The sequence below is a fragment of the Somniosus microcephalus genome, chromosome 20 (genome assembly GCF_052327205.1).
Source record: "Somniosus microcephalus isolate GS21.2 chromosome 20, FLI_Smic_1.0, whole genome shotgun sequence".
Lineage (NCBI taxonomy): Eukaryota > Metazoa > Chordata > Chondrichthyes > Squaliformes > Somniosidae > Somniosus > Somniosus microcephalus.
Genome location: NC_141006.1, coordinates 65,133,901 through 65,154,260, shown reverse-complemented (window position 1 = coordinate 65,154,260; position 20,360 = coordinate 65,133,901). Strand labels below are relative to the sequence as shown.

Here is a 20,360-nt window from a genome sequence, read left to right as displayed (position 1 = left end):
TGGCAGAAAAATAGTTTATGTGACTTTAGTCCAACAAACTGGCAATGCTGTACGTAATTTACACTGAAATACAGGTTAGAGGTAAAAAGCAGTTAACAGTAAATGTTGAAAAGGCTGTGAATCTATTACACAACTGTACAAACATCTGTACAAAGCTCATATAAATCTTAGGCATATTAACAGAATTAAAAGAAAGCCCCTCTCGGTCCTCAAATCCGTGGCGACTTTATTTCGTTTTTTTTAAAAAAGGAACAGATGATCAAATAAGCAATGATGGAGTAGGCTTCTTGCCAGGCCAAGCTTCCTTGGCATATTTCTTTTTCTTCGGCTCGTTAACAGATTCTGCATTGAACACGCCGGGGTTGGGCAGGGGGTTTATAGTCACAGTTGCCGGTACTACTGCTGGTGCTAAGTCCACTTCCGGGGCAGGATTTGGGAACGGCATGGGCAGTCCTCCTATCATTGCGGTTCCCATTGTATTGCTGTGCAGCTGAGACGCAGAATCACCACTAGTTGGAGGGAGGCCACCATATAAACCAGCATTGAATGGGAAATTCTGCATGCGCCGAGCAATTCCATCGTCCAGACCTAGTGAACTGGGGCTCTCCGTCTTCTTTTTCTGTAGATTCCCCCCCAAAAATAAATAAAACAATTAAACTTTGGAAACCATATTCCTTTTGCATTCATCAACTTCAGGAGGGTTTCTTCATTCACAACACTGAAGAATTCACAATACAGGAAGGCTAGCGCCTGCGGTAAAACAATATTTGTGTGGCGGTAAAGTGTGAAAAAATGCATAACACTGATGCTGCTACTTGAAGAGCAACCAGTCTTGTAACCAAAGTTCCCGCTAAGCTACGCAGCTGCACAGCTGGCTGGAGGCCCTGCGCAGGTCGCTTGCCGGCTTTTGAATGGGCAACGCACCCAAAAAAAAAATTAGGGGGAACATTGCTTGTAACAGTAACGTTTAGTACCTCAAGAAACTACGAGATTTGAAAACCAGTATCTTATATACAGTATGTGTCGCCCATCAAAAATACCAAAGCGTTTTTGGAGAGTCTAGTTCATTTTACAAACTAAAAAATAGTGGCTGTTACAGAATACAGTATCATTAGAAGATTGCTATAATTATTGGGTACAGGAAGTTAGGTTTTAAAATTTTTGAAGTTTCTCATACTTTGCTGATAATCAGTAAACTCTATCTCGCCTGGTCTGTGATCTGTAACAGTGAGCTCATTAAAACTTGAACTCAACATTTCACTGCCGAATATAATTTACAACAAAACAAGGTGTCGGTTTAGTTTACCTTGAGTGGAACCACTGCTGTCTGAACCATATTTCTGAAGCGACCAACTGAAGGATCAACATCCTCTGAAAAGGGGATGGGGTAAGGAAAGAAATTGTATTAGTTCAAGATTACTACAAGAACAAACAAACTTGCATTTATATAGCACCATTCAGAGCTCAGGCCACCTAAAAGGTGCCTCACAGACAATGAATTACTTTCCAAGCGTAGTCACTTTGTTTTGTAGGCAAACGCGGCCGTCAATTTGTCCCACAAACCACAACGAGAATGACTGGTTAATATTTTTGGTGGTGTTGGCTGAAAGACAATTGTTGGCCAGGATGGCAGAAGAACCCCCTGCCCTTCTTCGAAGTATCGCGGGAGCTTTTACATCCACCCGAACAGGCAGATGTGACCTCAGTTTAACCTTTCGCCCAAAAATCAGGAACCTCGGACAATGCAGCACTCGGGTATCAGGCTATATTATGTGCGCAGGTTGCTGGAGTGGGGCTTGAACTCTTAATCTTCTGACTCAAAAGACAAAAGTGCTACCATTGAGCCAAGTTACTATGGTCTTATAATATAGGGCATGATCTCTGTGATGTTTTTGCATCTGTTACTTTAGTTAAGATACATCATTATTTCCAGATAATGTGCTTGTTCAAAACAACTATATAATTGCAGGACTACATTATATTCGTGCAGTTTTAGAATACAAAAATTAGTAGCTTACAATGTTACGATTGGTATTTGAACTTTAAACAGTAGTTCAAAGTGATTTGATAGTATGGACAAATTTATATTTCACACAGCCCTTACTTTCAATATATGTGGGCGAGAAGGATTTTAATATGTTCACAAAAGCTAAACTGAGACAACCACACAATAGCGACAAACAATTTGGACTTGGGAATCAATTTTAAAATTTGCAGATGACACCAAATTAGGCGACACCAATTAGTTCTGACGAAAGGTCATCGACCTGAAACGTTAACTTGGTTTCTCTCTTCACAGATGCTGCCTGACCTGCTGAGTTTCTCCAGCATTTTGTTTTTATTCCAAACTAGGGGGTATAGTTAATACAGAGGAAGACTGCGACAAAATACAAGACGACATTATTAACCTTGCAATTGGCCGTGTAATTGACAAATTAATTTCAATATAGATCAGTGGGAGGTGGTGCACTTTGGTAGGAAGAATTTGAGACAACATACTTCTTGGAAAGTAAGAGTCTAAATGGATCTAGGGGTACAGATACACAAATCACTAAAAGTAGTGACAGAGATTAATAAGGCCATAAAAAAAAGCAAACAAGGCACTGGGATAATTTCTAGTGGGATAGAATTGAAAGGCAGAGAAGTTATGTTAAACTTGTATAGAACCTTGGTTAGTCCGCTCTTAGACTACTGTGCACAGTTCTGGTCACCATATTATAAAAAGGATATAGAGGCACTGGAGAAGATGAAAAAAAGATTTACAAGGATGACACCAGAACTGAGAGGTTATACTCATCGGGAAAGATTGAACAGGCTGGGGCTCTTTTCACTAGCAAAGAAAAGGGTGAGGGTAAGATAATGAAAGGGTTTGATAGGTTTGATGTAGAGAAGATGTCTCCACTTGTGGGGAGACCAAAACTAGTCGTCATAAATATAAGATAGTCATCAATAAATCCAACAAAGAATTCAGGAGAAACTTGTTTACCCAGAGAGTGGTGAGAATGTGGAACTCGCTACTACAAGGTATATTTGAAGCAAATAGCACAGATGCATTGAAGGGGAAGCTAGATAAACACATTAGGGATTAGAAGGATATGCTGATAGGGTTAGATGGAATAGGGTGGGAGGAGGCTCGTGTGGAGCATAAACACCGGCATGAACCGAATGGCCTGTTTTGTGCTGTGCATTCTATGTAATAGTTCACAAATTTAAATCCTATGAAACATAGAACCACACAAAATTCCACCTGCTCTTTTACTTTCAAAAATGACAAGCCACCCAACCCGATATATTGCTCTTACTAGTTCAGCATAGGTGTTCTTCTAACATGGGCGTTCAGATACATGCTCATGGCAGTGGCACACTGGAGCTGGCCTGTGCTGCATCTCATTATGGGCACCCACCTTGCATGGCAGTGCAAGTCATATGCCAGATTCACAAGTTGCAAATCATTCTTTCAATTGAGGGAATGGCATGAAGTTTAAAGGAGGTCATACCTGGATTTATTATCTCTTCATCGTCACTGAATGATACCCGGCAGCTCTTTCTTTTACGTTTTGGCCTCTGGATCTCCAGATTTCCTTCTTCAATTGTCAGTGTAGATATTCTTTTGTTATGAGCTGTGTTAAATTCTGTCAGATTCTAAGGGAAGAAAAACATGCATGAAATTTTGCAGATACATCTTGTCACTTTAATTTGAAAGTGCGTTCTTCACATAGAACTGCTTGATCAATAAACTAAATTGACAAAGACATTATTCCCACCTCCAAAATGGATTGCCAAACAAGTTTCAATCCTGCTCCTATGAAACCTAGAAGACCATACCACACAATTCCCCATCCTCTTTGGTGGGAGCAGAAATGCAAAGAATAAATAAACTGGTTAAAGTTTTTAAAAAAAAAAAATAGGACTAACAGATTAGAATGGGTAGACAAAATTGTATATTTAGAGCAACAACTATGACATTTTGCTTTACTGTTTGAAATGGGAGCTCAAAAAGTGGCATTACAGGTGCCAATATTCAGTATTACACAATGTTGTCAAACCAATGTATATATTTAATATCATTCTATAACTCTACACCCACTTCTACAAGAACTCACTGTTGCCATAGAACTATACAATTAAGGTAGTTGCTCTAAGAATTTTTTATGTACTTAGTTAAACTAGTCTAGGTAGCTCAGCAGAAATGGATACAGATGCTTATTTAAACCTGGACTTACATCTAGTTCCGTCTCCTCTTCAGGTAAACCCAGCAACCCCTTAAGTTCATCATCTTCTGCAGCATTTTCGTCACCCTTGATTGCGGATGGCATTGTCTGTGGTTTCTCACGTAGTGTGTACGCTCGTGTTGAGGCTCCAAATGACAACGTGGAGTCTATGGGAACCTGCTGTGGTTTGTGGGGCTCCAAACGAAGGTGCCCCAGGTATGTCCCATGAGCTGCAAGATTAATTACTTACACTTAGCTGGTAAGCCAATTAAATACTTGATGCAGAAATAAATGATTAGTTGGTTAGTCTAACTCTCAACCAGTTTATAGCGCAACATCCTGCAGCACGTCTACATTTTCTTTGGGGTGGGGGGGGGGGGGGGGGGGGGGGGGGGGAGGGAAAATATATTGTGGCAAAGTAGTAATAAAAGCAGAGAAAGGTCGCTGGGATATACGGAAGGGGTACTCACGCGTCTGGCCGGAGGAAATGCCGGTTTTCAGCATGCACAGTGCATGCGCTGAAAACCGGCATTTCCTCTCCTCTAACCCAAGAGTTGAAGAGGCTAGCGCATGCGCTGTAGGGGGCAGCGCGTGCGTCTTGGATTTCCTCTGTTTTGGGGGATTTGCGCATGTGTAAAGGCCTCCGGTCTTTACGCTTGTAAAAAGCACACGTAAGTATTTACTTTTACAGGTAAGTGGTGTTTTAGTGTAATTTAGAATTTTTTTCCCCCCCACAGGTTTATTATTTTAAAGAATCTACAATAAGGTAAGTTTAGTTTTAGACCCTTTTTATTACAAATTTATTTTTTTCAACAAAAAAAATTATTGTTCAAATTATTTTTTTAAACTTATTTATACTTAATTTAATGATTGGGGTGTTTTTTAAATTTTTATTTAAAGTTTAAATAGTGTTTTGGGCCCCCGTAGTTTTCATGAGTTTGACAGTTCTTACTCTCAAACTCATGAATGAACTTTCCCCTCCCCTGATTGGTTGTACAGTGCTCACCTGATCCCAGCCGGCACATCGCACTAACTACGCCGCTGGATCAGGTAAGCACTGCGCGCTGACATCTGAACCGGGCCTGTCACAGGAAATGCAAGCAGACCCGGGCTTCAGATGTCAGCGCGCAGGGTGAGTACAGATCGGGGGCTTGCACCCGCGGGAAGCTCCCGACCCGAATTTTTGGCCCAACATTTCTATCTTTATATACCATGTAAAACACAATGCATTATTCTTCTGCTAAAGTGTAGTTATGTGTTCCATTAAGGTTACATCATTTAATTGCTGTTAATTAAACATAGGGTGAGTTCATACAGTGCTCAATTAGAATCTGTGAAGATTCTGGCTCTGGTATTGTCCGTTCCTGGAATACTTTGGCATTTTTTGTTTCAAGTGTGACACTGAACCGTAATGACATTTTAGTCTGACACTTGGGTGTTATACAATGTTCCCTTTGCTCTGAAGGTCCCGCGCAGCTGGCTTTTAAATAGAAAAACCGTGCATGCGCGCTACTTTGAATGGGCCGCGCAACCCCAAAAGAAATTACAGGGAACATTGGTGTGACAGACAAAAATATATATATATTTTTTAAAAACAGTAAAATAAAACTTGGATCTGGGTAACCAAAACAAGGTCCTTTGCACCTTAGTTCTTAACTAGTTTGCAGGCAGTACTTAAGAGAATGTTTCTTATAAACCTATATCAGAAACAGAAGACGCAGAGTTTTTTTTTACCAATCAAGGTTTGAAGCCAATATTATAATACCACTATGCCTGGAAAAAGCCATCAGGTCGTCTTATTGGGGCCAGACCTCAGAGACAATGACAACAGCTCAAGTTTTGCAATTCCAAAAAGCATAGAATCATCGAATTATACAGCACAGAAGGCCATTCGGCCCATCGTGCCTGTACCAGATCTTCGAAAGAGCTGTACAATCAGTTCCACTCCCCAGCTCTTTCCCCATAGCTCTGCAAATTTTTCCGGTGTGAACATAGAACAATGAGACTTTAAGCTGTTTTGAAGTCCCTCTACCGTTTGCCTGTAACCATTCTCAAGTGAGTGGGAGTTTGTACTCCAAAGTCTCCATAGCAGTAGAGGGAGCATTCATAAGCGATGATCCTACTTTACCCATGGCCTGTGTCAATGAGGTCTCAACTGCAGTTGGCAATGGTGTTGTCACATGTTTAGAGGCAGACAACCATTTCAAATGCAGTAAAAGCCATCACATTGGGGTGGTGCACTCAATTTTTTTTAAAATTTAGTTTACTTCATCAATTAACAAATATGGATCACTGAAGCTCACCTTTATCCTGTCTTTTGAAACACTGGAGTCCCTTACACTTGGCCGCTGCAAACATTTTCCATAAAATACTTGCAATATACAATATAATAGCACTTACTGCTGTTCAGGTCTATGATGAAAACTCTTTTCAAATGTTTGTGATAGACCAATGCAGCGTGGACTCTTGAACATGACTGATGGTCAATGGTAAAATCACATATGTCAGGGTTTCTTCCAAAGAGGTAGTATTTTTTCTCATCAATGATGAGTTTCTGTAGAAAAAGTACCAATGCATAATTATGATTTGTTTTATTTAACTGTTTTCCATAACTTATCTGACCCTGTTCACAAAAAAAACAAGATGATAACAAATGGTAAAATTCAAGGACAGACGAGACAGTTTCTGGCAAAAAATTAATAAAAGTTGACAATATTTGCATTTTACTCCAAGTACAGCACTTTTTAAGCATTAGAAGGTATTTTCCAATAAAAAGTTTGTCGAATTTTTTGTAAATTTGGATAATTTTGGAAAAGAATTTGCTGGGAAAATAATGGCGCGTTTAAATGAGCTTGGCATTATTAGTGCATAAAAAGTCAGCAATTTGTGGTGAGGAAGAGATACACGAGCTGCGAACCGCCACAAATTGCTGGACGATTTGCAGATCCGTTAACCTCACGAAAACGGGATCTCGGCGTCAAGCTCCCCGTAGGTATCAAGAAATTGCTGGATTTGTGTCGTAAATACAAATTAAACTCGCCGTAGAAAGTTAAGGCTGTTATTTGACAATGCAAGGACCCAATTAATGACGAGATTTATGTTCCTGCAATGTCACTCAACCTCGAAGGCCCAGAGAGGGAACAACTGAAACTGTGGAGTCTCCTAGAGGGTTTTAAAAAATGTTTAAATGTTAAATGTTTTAATTTTTTTTCTTCCTTTTCTTTGCTATCGCTCACTCTTAATCCAATCTTTCTTTCCCGCTTTATTTTTCTTTCTGAACCGAATTGGACTTGAATTCACGATTTCCTTCTACATTGTTTGCTCTGTTTCTTTCTTAATTTAACCTTAAATTTCATTGGTTAAGGAGATAAGACTATTGGTCCCATCATTCACCAAGGTCCCCGATGCTCTGTTGACCATTATCAATTTGCACTTCCAGCAATTTCTGGTGCAAAATATTTGAGTTGAAGGCCGAGGAAAAAAAACCTCCAACTCTCAGGGCACACTGCGAGATGCCCCACTCCAGCAAATTCTGAGCCATTAATTCTGACAAATAATGTAAACTATAGATTTCTAACTGTATTTAAGTACAGGAGCACTGTGCCTCTGAGTTATAACCCATGGTGTTTCTCTGCACGCTGAGCTAACATGCTCATGGCTTGCTTTGATTTAGCACCACTTGGACCCAACCATCATGGATTGCCTCAGATCTACAACAGAGCTGTGACATCGATAGCCAGGTTAGTATCTGGTGCATGCCTCCTATATCATCTCTAATGCAAAATGCCATGCACTGTAGTTATCCAGCCAAGCACAAAAAGTAAAAAGTTGCCTGCAATAGGTTAAACGGAGCAAATGGCTTACAACAACTTGCATTTATATAGCGCCTTTCATGTAGAAAAATATCCCAAAGTGCTTGACAGAGGCGCAATCAAAAAAATGGCTGTCAAAGCCAAGATTGAGATAATAGCAGAGCTGACCAAAGAGTTGGGGTTTAAGGAGAGTCTTAAAGGACAGGAGGGAAGTGGAGAGACAGAGGGCTGTAGGGAGTGAATTCCAGAGCGTGGCTGGAGGCGTAGACGCTAATGGTGGGGCGAAGGGAGGAGGGGAAGTACAAGAGGCTAGAGACAATGGAGAGTATGGGGGGGGGGGGGGGGGTTGGGGGCAAGGTCATGAAGGGATTTAAACGTGAGGAAGAGAACTTTAAATTTGTAGTGCATTACCTACACTAGTTTACAGTGAAAGTGGTTTAACAGTAAATCACCTCTTCTGATATGCAATCACCATTTTTCATGCACTTAGACCATCACCTGGATTATCTACTTGTTTGGCGATGTTCCCAAGAAAAGCCCTCTGCACCACAGATTACACTTCAAAGTTGAAAGATGCTTTCAACAGTATTCCCAGCTTATGGACACAAATGAGATTAATTCAAAATCTGGGCACATCCCTGATAAGTGTTTGCCAGGCGTTCCCATCATCAGACACAATTATCAATACAACTGCAGTGACATTCACGTGAAGCAATTATGAAGAAATATGAAAAGCCAATTTCCACATTTTTTCCCAAGGGGAAATAAAAGACAAGTGTTCACCTCTACTAGCTTGTCTCCTTTCACAACATCCAAATGAAGTCCTGGTGGAGGCTTCCCTGCCCTGAAATTAGAAAAAGTCTGTTAGCACATAAGCGTATTTTAACAGGAAAAACGTGGTTACAGCACGTGTCGCCCAAAAGCTGCACCTTTGTATATTTAAAGTCTTCAAATCCAAATTCAAATTTTCAGGCGTGCAGGCAAATCCTTCACACCAGAGGCAGCAAAATGACTCGAGGCACTTGGAGCAGTTCCTTATTAAAGGACTTAAGGGTCTCTATGGTACAGAAGACCTGAGTGAGCAAAAGCATTGCACATTACTTATACTACAGGTATTCAGTAGCACAGCTTAAAGAAGCTGGGTCCCCTCCTGGAAGCTTCCGTTTTGTATTTCAGATTTAGCTATTCTGTTTTTCCTATTACAAGCTACGGCTTTCAAACAAACACTCAGGTTGTGCCATTTTTGCACCTTAATCAGCACTGTAATTAAATCTGTTCCATTTACACACAAGAAAGACTTGCATTTTTATAGGGCCTTTCATGTCACAAAGCGCTTAACAGCCAATGAAGTACTTTTGAAGTGTAGCCACTGTTGTAATGTAGGAAATGCGGCAGCCAATTTGCGCACAGCAAGCTCCCACAAACAGCAATGTGATAATGACCAGGCCATTTTTTTTTTTTTTTTTTTTTTGGGAAGGTGTTGGTTGAGGGATAAATGTTGGCCAGGACACCAGGAGAACTCCCCTGCTCTTCTTCAAATATTGCCGTGGGATCTTCTATGTCCATGTGAGAGAGCAGACACGGCCTTGGTTTAATGTCTCATCCAAAAGACGGCACCTCCAAACGTGCAGCACTCCCTCAGCGCTGCACTGGAGTGTCAGCCTAGATTTTTGTGCTCAAGTCACTGGAGTAGGACTTGAACCCACAACCTTCTGACTCAGAAAGCTGTTAAGTCTTCACCTTTCTTGACAATGTCACCATTTAGATTCCTTGCGGTAATGGGAAATTTGAGAGTTCAGGTACTAATCTATTTCAAACCAAGTTATAATGGATCTACCACAGCAGCAACTTCATTCGCCAGCAGGCACTCATTCTGTTGCACCTAAAACATAATTCTTGCTCCCCCTCCACTATTTTGAAAAATTCTCTGGCAGCTGCAATCTATGATGGATTTAAAATCATTAGATCAGACAGGGGAATAAATGCAAACGGTCTTTCAGGAAACTTTACATTGGGTCAGGTGTCCCTTTAACACACCTTCTTCTTAGGCAGTCCCTCGGAACCGAGGATGACTTGCTTCCACATTAAAGATGAGTTCTCGGGTGACTGATGAGTCCAATGTGGGACCTACAGTCTCTGTCACAGGTGGAGCAGACGGTGGTTCAGACGGTGGTTGAAGGGGCGGGTGGGTGGGGTGCTTGGGTTGACGTGCGCTCCTTGCGCTGCCTAACACACCACCACAGGGCAGACGAGTGTTTTTGCCACTCCCATACATTCAGTGCCAGTTATGGTTGTTTCAATCCCAAAGCAATTCGGTGTTAAAACTTGTAGTTAGTTTTAGTCCAAAAGTGCTTTGTGTTGATTAAAATTGACATTTAAATCATGGATTACAAGAAATACATCACAGTGACTAACTATAGAAATTACAGTCTTGCAATATACAAAATACGCATCAGTAACAGGCAACCTGTTAACTAGAAGGTGAGGATGTTTCCACTGATGGGGGAGACTAGCTCTAGGGGGCATAATCTTAGAATAAGGGGCTGCCCTTTCAAAACGGAGATGAGGAGAAACTTCTTCATTCAGAGGATAGTAAATCTATGGAATTTGCTACCCCAGAGAGCTGTGGAAGCTGCAACATTAAATAAATTTAAAATGGAGATAGACATTGTCCTTGCAGATAAGGGAATTAGGGGTTATGGGGAGAGGGCAGGGAAGTGGACGTGAGTCTAGATTCAGATCAGCCATGATCCTATTGAATGGCAGAGCAGGCCCGAGGGGCCGTATGGCCTACTCCTGCTCCTATTTCTTATGTTCTTATGTAAATACTGCAACATGTTGCCTGTTCTCTGCGTATTTTGTATATGTTTCCTCAGGCACCATATGTTTCCATATTTGCATTTGAATGACGACCAAAAACTCCCATACCTACTAGGGGAAGAGAGAAATTGTGTAACCTTAGCGGCACACTATGTTACAGCTTGCCATAAACAGAGGGACAACCACTAAATATAAGAAGAGTATATAGAAATTATATGAATGTATATTTATACACTCAGGGATATATCTGTTTGTACACTGTATGGATAGATCTGTATTTTTGTGTACAACCATGAATGTTTTTCGATGCTTTGGCAACATAAGATGTACCTTGTCATGCCAATAAAGCGATTTGAATTTGAATTGGTTAACAAAATCATTGCAGCCATTAGAATTTTAATAGAACATCATGGTGAGCAAATGAAAATTTCATTCCATGTCCACATGAACTGAGAGAAATACATAGCAGGACAATTGTAGATTCGATCATTGGAAACTTGGGCTGTTTCTGGAGAGAGCAGTTTGAGCGTGAAGTAATGACGGGGGCTATACGGGTAATCTGGGAGGTGATCAATGAGGACTAACACAAGGGGCTGTTTAGCTCCATTCTGAATTTTCCTACCAGCTACTGGGACCAAGTATATTTAAATAAATCACTGACTACACAGAGTTGGGTAAAGGTAATGTTTTGTTGGCATGGCTAATTCTGTTAAAAACCTTTTGTTTTATATAGACTAATGCACATCCCAGTAATGGATTATTTACTGTAGACCTCAAGTAGATGCTTCTTCCCCCTCTTTCTCCCCCTACAATTTTAAAATGAGTACAGCTAGCCCAACTTAAAGCCCGTAGACATTGTGATGGGGTTGTGTCCGAAGCAGAGGCTTTCCAAATCTTGTTTGTAGTGGTTGCCATTCAATCTCTGACATTTCTGGGACCTTTATAAGTAGGTTGGCATTACTGTAGGCCTGACACGATTTGTGTTTGCTTTATGTTGTACAGTAATATGACATTTTTATTAAAACGCTTTAGTAAATAAAAAGCCTGTGAGCTGTCTAGCAGTGACGAGTTATATAGCAAAAGTCAGGAAAGGGCTGCCTGAAGAAGCACAGGCATCAGTGGCGAGGCAAAGAGAATAGGGGATGCACAAGAGGCGAGAGTTGGAGGAAGGCAAAGTTCTCGGAGAGTTGTAGAGCTGAAGGTGGTTACAGAGATGGGGAGGGGTGAGGCCATGAAGGGATTTAAACATGAGGATGAACCTTTTACATCTTAGGCATTGGGGGACCGGGAGGTGATGTAGGTCAGCGAGCACAGGCATGATGGGCTAGTGGAACTTGGTGCGGCAGGTTACTGCGGCACGATACAGGCAGCAGAGTTTTGGATGAGCTTAGGTTTCTGGATCGAGATGGGAGGCCAGCCAGAAGAGCTTTGGAATAGTTGAGTCTGGAGGGAACAAAAGTATGGATAAGGGTTCAGCAGCAAATAGCCTGATGCAGGGAAGGAGACAGGTGACAGGAGGTGAAAGTCGGCAGCCTTTGTGATGGAGAGGATATGGGGCTGGAAGCTTAGCTCAGGGTTGAATAGGATGCCTAGGTTGCGATTAGTCTGGTTCCATCCAGGACAGTGGCTGGTGAGCGGGGATAGAATCAGCGGCAAGGGTACAGAGCTTGTAGCAGGGGCCGAAGACAATGGCTTCAGTCTTCCCAATATTTAAATGGAGAAAATTGCAGCTAATCAAGGACTGGATGTCAACACAGAGGCAGTGGAGGGTTTGAGGGAGGTGTTGATGTGTGTCATCCACATTCACTTGGAAGTTGACCCCATGCCTTTGGATGACGTTGCCAAGGGGGCAGTATGAAGACGAGGAAGAGGAAGGGGCCATGGATAGATTCTTCAGGAACTTTTAGAGGTTAAAGGTGTGGGGGCAAGAAGAGAAGCCATTGCTGGAGATGCTCTGGCTACGACTGGATAGCTAACAGTGCGACCAAGCAAGGGCAGTCCCACTGAGCTGGACAACAGAGGAGTGGTGTTGGAGGAAGATGGTGCAATCGGCCAGGTCAAAGTTTGCAGAAAGGTCGAGAGGTACAAGGAGGGATAATGCACCACATTCAACAAGGATGCCATTTGTGACTGGAAAAAATAAAACATTCAATTATTTGGAAAAGAACTATTTCATCAAAATATCCAATAGTCATTACACTATCTTTAACCTACAATCGGGCCAAGCACCTTCATATAATACAACGTATCCACCTGGGAATTGTGCAGAAATCTCTAGTTACAATTGCATAGAAACAAAGTATGTTCTAATATGGTAGCTACAACATGCAGATATCACTGCTGGATGTCAGAGATAGGGTCCTCGGCAAAGTCCATCTTTCTTAGGTCCAAAGTGGATGACCTCACATTGAACTCCATCTGCCATAGCTTTGCCCACTCAATTAATCAATCAATGCCCCTTTGCAACTTTCTGCATTAGACCCCAGATGCTTGTTTCTGTTGTGCTTCCTGAATCATTAGGACAAAGGCACTCCAGAAGAGTAGCATAATTGGGAACCACAAAGCTCATGTGGTTCCCAACATGCACCACAGTCTTTTCAAACTAGCCGTGACCGCAAAAAAATTATTTGGTTTGCAAGTTTGAATGCATCCAGCTGCAGTGTGACGCTAGGCTAGCCCAGAGTTACCCATTGCAGTGCATCAAGCTATCGCTATACGTCAACTGCATGATGCAAGCTGTGCAAATTGCAAAAATGTCCAAAAATTTTCAACAGTCAAACCCTGAGCTAAGCTTCCAGCCCCATATCCTCTCCATCACAAAGGCTGCCGACTTTCACCACCTGTCACCTGTCTCCTTCCCTGCATCAGGCTATTTGCTGCTGAACCCTTATCCATACTTTTGTCCCCTCCAGACTCAACTATTCCAAGCTCTTCTGGCTGGCCTCCCATCTTGATCCAGAAACCTCAGCTCATCCATAGCTCTGCTGCCTGTATCGTGCCGCAGTAATCTGCCGCACCAAGTTCCACTAGCCCATCATGCCTGTGCTCGCTGACCTACATCACCTCCAGGTCCCCCAATGCCGAAGATGTAAAAGGTTCTACCACAACCAAAAACAGGCAAGAACCAGTCTGGATTTTGGCCACCAGAAGCTACTATAAAGAAAACTCCACAGGCCTCCAGATTTAGCACTGTTTACATTAGTGAGAAGTACATTCAATTTGTTTTTAATCCAAAATAATCTCAGATCTGATTTTCTCCAAAGTACAATGAAATATAATAGAAAATCTGATCGCCCATCAATGATTAAAAAAAAAGTCAATAACGCAGTCTTGGCCCAGTGAGCAACTCTGGTACCAATCATGAAGCCATGGAGTTTGCCTACTCCACAATACTTGGTATACTTGACGATTTCGTAGTTCTCAATTCTATTGTGTCCTTTACATTTCCTGCACACTATTTTATGCATTTACTAAAATTTAGAAACTAACTATTAGAAACCTGCTAGAGTCAACAGTATTTCTAGAATTGTCATGACACCTGCAATTTCCTATGTCACAAAACTATTTTGCTTCCAATATTAAGGGAGTAGCTAAGAAAGCTGCTACATCTCTAACCTTTTCCAGTTCTGACAAAAGGTCATCGACCTGAAACGTTAACTCTGTTTCTCTCTCCTCAGATGCTGCCTGATCTGCTGAGCATTTCCTGCATTTTCTGTTGTGATTTTCAGATTTCGAGCATCCGCAGTATTTTGCTTTTTGTATTATAAACACTATTTCTGCACAATCTATTATTGAAGTCACATACACAGCAATGAGAGAGAAAGTGCACCCCAGACAAAGTGCACTTCTCTTAAATTTAGCAATGCACAACCCAAGTCAGCAACCCATCATTGCAGGATGGGCTTGCAGGACCAGGTCAGGTCGGACAAAGCTCAGAGCTGTCAAATCCCATTAATTCTGGCACAGACTCACTCTGATTTAAAAGTGTGAGCCACATTGAAGCAGCACACTACTGCAGGGTGGGTTTGCTCACAGCTGCACATGTTTAAATCTTTGCTTCCCCGCCAAAAAAATGCAATTAAATCCTCAAATCTCACTCCATTCGCATTGCTGGGGCCCTGACTAGTCTCTTTGCAGCCCGCCCGAGGGGAGGGGAGGGGAGGGTGAGCCAGACTCCTGCCTCGGCCAGGGAAGCTGCAGGGCAGCCAATCAATGCGCCGGGAGCAGCCACACCGCGGCCTAGCGGCACAGGCTGCAGGCTGGCTCCTCCAACACAAAGTGCGGCGCCCGCTGGCTTCATTGCATCCACCGTGCCCTGCACTCGAAGGCTGCCCGTCACCTCCTCACCCCCCCGAGCTAGGCGGAGGCGGGGAGGCGGCGCAGACTCACCATGTCGGGCACTCGAAGACGGGTTTGAGCTGAATCGCCTGCATTTGAATCACATCGAGAGAGGCAAACCGCGGCCCGCTCCGGATTCTGGGTAACTCGGAGGGCAGGGGCGGGACATCACCAGGCTACCACGCCTGCGCACCAAACCCCGCCGCCTTGCCTGCTGGGAGATGTAGTTTTTCCTTTGGTTCCCGGCTGTGGACGGAAGAGGGCGCTCGAACTACAAGTCCCAGTGTGCATTGCCAGCTGGATAGTAGAGCGGGGGCCAAGGGATGGCGAAGTGGTCGCCAGTGTTGCTCTTTTGGTGTGATCAATAAACAAAAACTGTAACTTATCAAAAATCAAATGAAACTTAACAAATTAAATTAAAAATAACAACAGAAAATGCTGGAAAAACTCAGCAGGGCAGGCAACATCTGTGGAGAGAGATACAGAGTCAACGTTTCATGTCAAAACCCTTTGTCAAGACTGAAAAAGCATAGGAAATGAAACAAATTAAAAGGCCAGTTTGGAGGCTGGGAGAGAACAAAAGAGAAGTGAAGAGACATTAAGAGGTATTCAAAATGAGACGAGATGGTGATAGGACTAGTGGAGACAAAAGACGGCTCTAGATTAGGTGTGAAATGCGCTGGCAGAATGGGAGACAGCTGCCATGTGGGAGAGAAAAAAAGGGGGGGGATAAAAAATATAAGTAAAAATGTAATGGGGGCCGAGGTTATGATCTGAAATTGTTGAACTCGATATTGAGTCCGGAAGGCTGTAAAGTGCCTAATCGGCTGTACAGTGCCTAATTAAATTAAAATTTGGTTGTCGGGGGTGATGATGCACTCCAGTCCCTGCGGTGCCCACCGGACGCGGAAGGCCTCGAGCGGGCCGGCAGACACCGCGTGCTCCATCTCCAGGGCCACCCGGGCACGATCTCATATTGACTATATTGGTAGGTCATTCTGGATGAGCCACAATTTCCTCCAGCTAAACATTGGGAAGACCAAAGCCATGTTCTTAGAATCATATAATGGTTGCAGCACAGAAGGAGGCCATTTGGCCCGTCAAGCCCGTGCCGGCTCTCTGCAAGAGCACTTCAGCTAGTCCCACTCCCCCGCCCTTTCCTGGTAGCCCTGCAAATGTTTTTTCCTTCAGGTACTTATCTAATTCCCTTTTGAAAGCCACGATTGAATCTGCCTCCACCACCCTTTCAGGCCGTGCATTCCAGATCCTAACCACTCGCTGCGTAAAAAATGTTTTCCTCATGTCACCTTTGGTTCTTTTGCCAATCACCTTAAATCTGTGTCCTCTGGTTCTTGACCCTTCCGCCAATGGGAACAGTTTCTCTCTATCTACTCTGTCTAGACCCCTCGTGATTTTGAACACCTCTATCAAATCTCCTCTCAACCTTCTCTGCTCTAAGGAGAACAACCCCAGCTTCTCCAGTCGATCCACGTAACTGAAGTCCCTCATCACTGGAACCATTTTTGTAAATCTTTTCTCTACCCTCTCTAAGGCCTTCACATCCTTCCTAAAGTGTGGTGCCCAGAATTGGACACAATACTCCAGTTGAGGTCAGAACATAAGAACAACCTCCAGTTGTGGTCGAACCAGTGTTTTATAAAGGCTCATCATAACTTCCTTGCTTTTGTACGCTATGCCTCGTTTTATGAAGCCCAGTATCCTGTATGCTTTTTTAACCAGTATCTCAACCTACCCTGCCACTTTCAATGATTTGTGCACATACACCCCCAGGTCTCTGTTCATGCACCCCCATTAGAATTGTACCCTTTAGTTTATATTGCCTCTCCTTGGCCTTCCTACCAAAATGAATCACTTCGCACTTTTCTGCATTAAATTTAATCTGCCATGTGTCTGCCCATTCCACCAGCCTGTCTATGTCCTCTTGAAGTCTTATCGCTATCCTCCTCACTGTTCACAATACTTCCAAGTTTTGTGTCATCTGCAAATTTTGAAATTGTGCCCTGTACACCCAAGTCTAAGTCATTAATATACATCAAGAAAAACAGTGGTCCTAGTACCGACCCTGGGGAACACCACTATGTACCTTCCTCCAGTCCGATAAACAACCGTTCACCACTACTCTCTGTTTCCTGTCACTGTCCTGTCACTTATGCTGCTACTGTTCCATTTATTCCATGGGCTTCAACTTCGCTGGCAAGCCTATACGTGGCACTTTATCAAACATCATTTTCCACCCCACACAAAAACTCCATACTTTTGCCACTGACTCCAGCCCCTACCCTAGCCACGATCTTGGGCTGAAACCCTTGCACATGCCTCTGTCACCTTCAATTGCTCCAATGCTCTACTGTCCAGCTTCCCATTCTCCACCCTTCATAAACTTCAGCTCATTCAAAAATCTGCTGCCAGCGCCAAGTACCACTCATCAATCACCTCTGCTCTCGCTAACCTACATCCCAGTCCCCGAACGCCTCAAATTTAAAATTCCCCATGGAACAGAAGTAGGCCATTCAGCCCCTCAAACTTGCTCCGCCATTCAATTAGATCATGCTCATCTGTACCCCCAGATCCCTTGATTCCCTTACCTAACAACAATCTATAGATCTCAGTCTTGTGTTTAAATCCTCTGTTTATCTCTAACATCCACGAGCCTTACATTCCTGCCCCGAACTCTCAGTAACACTTCCTCCATTTGGTATACCATTGGCAGTAATGCCTTCAGTTGCCTATGCCCCATCTCTTGAATTCCCTTCTTAAATATCTCAACCTCGCTACCTCCCTTTCTTCCTTTAAGACCCTCCTTGAAACCCAACTTTTTGACCAATCATTTGGTCACCCCTCCTAATCTGTCCTTGGATTTACCGTCCATTTTTCCTCACACCTCTGCGAACAACAACAACAACTTGCATTTATATACCACCTTTAACATAGTAAAATATCCCAAGGCGCTTCACAGGAGTATTATCAAACACAGTGCCACGTAAGAAGAATTAAGACACTTGGGCCTAGAAATTGGGTATAGCCCCGCTTGAAGCGTTAGAACTGGCGCTGCGCAAAGTTTATAGCCAGACGAAACTTATCGCCGCCTGGCGCGGTATTGGGTTGCATCGCCCCTAAAGGGGATTGAGGCGCGAATTCAGGCATTACACGGGACTCCTAAGGCGCTAAACTTCCGGCGCAACCCAATATCAGAGCGGACGGGCGCAGCGCAGGTGCTCTCAATTACTGATGACCACGAGACTTCCAGGCGCCGGCCAGCTCTTAAAGGGGTGGGTCAGTCAGCTTCAGCATGCACACTCTTCGCCTTGTAGGCCTCAGAATCGGCGCAGGCCCTTCTCTGGCGCTAAAAACTTGGACCAGATGGAGAAGGTGAGACAGAGAGCAGAGCGCTTCACTAATGAGGCTCTGGAGCAACTGGTGGCCGCAGTGGAGCGCCGGCGAGATGTTCTCTACCCAAACAATGGCACGAGGCCGAATCATAAGGACTACCGACGAGCTTGGAGGGATGTATGCCAGAGGGTCAACTCCAGCAGCATGGTGACCAGGAGCCCTGTCCAACGCAGAAAGAAATTCAACGACCTCACTCGGGTCGTGAGGGTGAGTGTTGTTTCTGCAAACTTCTGCGTCCCTTCATTTGCACCTGACTTTATGGCTACAGGGTGGGCTGTGCCCCATTGGCCATCTGCCAGCAAGCACCCATGGCCCTTTCTGGGCACACACACGCACATTTGACTCAAGGCATCATGTAAGGGCTCTTGCACCATGGGGGGCATGAGATGATCACTCAGGGCATCATGTAAGGGCTCTTCCACCATGGGGGGCATGAGATGATCACTCAGGGCATCATGTAACATAACTTCCCCTCCTTTCCCCTGCAGTCCAAGCTGGTGAGGATTGGCAAAGACAAGCTTCGCACCGGTGGAGGACCTCCACAAGTGGTCACTCTTAATGATCTCGAGGATAGAGTCCACCAGATTCTTGGAGGACGTCTGAGTGGTCCTGTAACCACTGCAGCTGCCGACCCCATTGTCGACAGCGATGGTAAGGTTCTCACCTTTTACAACTGTCTCCTTCCACTTGTTCCCCCCGCCAGCATGCTTTCTCACTGTGGACCCATGTCATAGCCTTGCCGCAATCTGGCATCCCTTGCTGCCAAGCTGTCCTTTTGCTAAAGCCACGTTTCCACCTCCCTGCTTTCAGATGCTGCATCACCAGCTCGGGAGCCGGGCCCTCAAGCTGCCAGTACCAGTGCCTCCGAAGGCTCAATGAGAAAATTACTGCCCAACGGAAGGTCAGCAACTCTCTCCAGCAACGATCAGAATGGCCAGCCCAAATGGCTGCAGCTTTTATACTAGTGCTGTCCCCTTTAAATAGCACCCCCCGAGTCCGAGAAGGGCCTGGGAACGCTCCATCCAACTGTCACTAATAGCGCCAGGCGAAAAGGTTGCGGGCGCCACCGAATATCTGGTGCGGGGCGCCAAAAAGGCGTTGAACACTGAAATGACGTCATGATCTGCCTGCGCCCGCAGGCGAGCGAAAAGAGTTAGCGCCGGCGCTAAAAGGATACTCAATATGGGAGGTGGCGCTATATTCACTGCGCCCGCCCGAAAATTGGGTAACGCCCCAATTCTCGGGCTCTTTAGGCGCTAAACGCTGGCACTACCAACCAAATTTCTAGGCCATGGTCAAAGAGGTAGGTTTTAAGGAGCATCTTAAAGGAGGAGAGAGATGTGGAGAGGTTTAGGGAGGGAATTCCAGACCTTGGGGCCCAGGCAGCTGAAGGCACGGCCGGTAATGATGGAGCGATGAAAATTGAGGATGCACAAGAGGCCAGAATTGGAGGAGCGCAGAGATCTCGGAGGGTTGTAGAACTGGAGGAGGTTACAGAGATAGGGAGGGGTGAGGCCATGGAGGATTTGAAAACAAGGATGAGAATTTTAAAATTGGGACCAAGAGCCAATGTAGGAGTGATGGGTGAACGGGCCTTGAGATGCTTTCCTAAAGAGAAAAAAAGACTTGCATTTATATAGTGCCTTTCACAACCTCATGATGTCTCAAAGCGCTTTACAGCCAATAAAGTACAAGTACGTTAAATGTGCTATATAAATGCAAGTTGTTGTGGTAAGGACTTTCCTCCATACACACATGCGTAGAACTC

General features: G+C 44.0%; 1 protein-coding gene and 1 non-coding gene across 3 annotated transcripts; both read right to left on the bottom strand.

Moving 5' to 3' along the window:
• On the bottom strand, nt 1-15,371 carry ppp1r8a (protein phosphatase 1, regulatory subunit 8a). 2 transcript variants are annotated; one of them, XM_085962856.1, is made up of 7 exons: nt 15,233-15,371; nt 8,807-8,867; nt 6,612-6,765; nt 4,224-4,441; nt 3,498-3,642; nt 1,307-1,371; nt 1-619 (listed from the first exon to the last, which is right to left on the bottom strand). In XM_085962856.1, exons 1-7 carry the CDS (start codon nt 15,274-15,276, stop codon nt 260-262), a joined length of 1,047 nt encoding a protein of 348 aa, XP_085818982.1. In that variant the 5' UTR covers nt 15,277-15,371; the 3' UTR covers nt 1-259. The 2 variants fall into 2 exon arrangements, with proteins under 2 accessions (XP_085818982.1, XP_085818983.1); XM_085962857.1 differs by lacking the exons at nt 4,224-4,441; nt 6,612-6,765; nt 8,807-8,867; nt 15,233-15,371 and adding an exon at nt 3,765-3,923.
• On the bottom strand, nt 7,808-7,968 carry LOC147103358 (small Cajal body-specific RNA 1). Its single transcript, XR_015073018.1, has one exon.
• Nucleotides 15,372-20,360: the final 4,989 nt, after the last annotated feature.

Coding starts and splice junctions, on each gene's coding strand:
- ppp1r8a (XM_085962856.1), bottom strand. CDS start 15,276: ATGCAGGCGATTCAGCTCAAACCCGTCTTCGAGTGCCCGACATG. Junction 8,868..15,232: donor GTCTTCGAGTGCCCGACATG/GTGAGTCTGCGC, acceptor TTCTAATTTCAG/GGCAGGGAAGCCTCCACCAG. Junction 1,372..3,497: donor TGAAGAGATAATAAATCCAG/GTATGACCTCCT, acceptor TCCCCTTTTCAG/AGGATGTTGATCCTTCAGTT.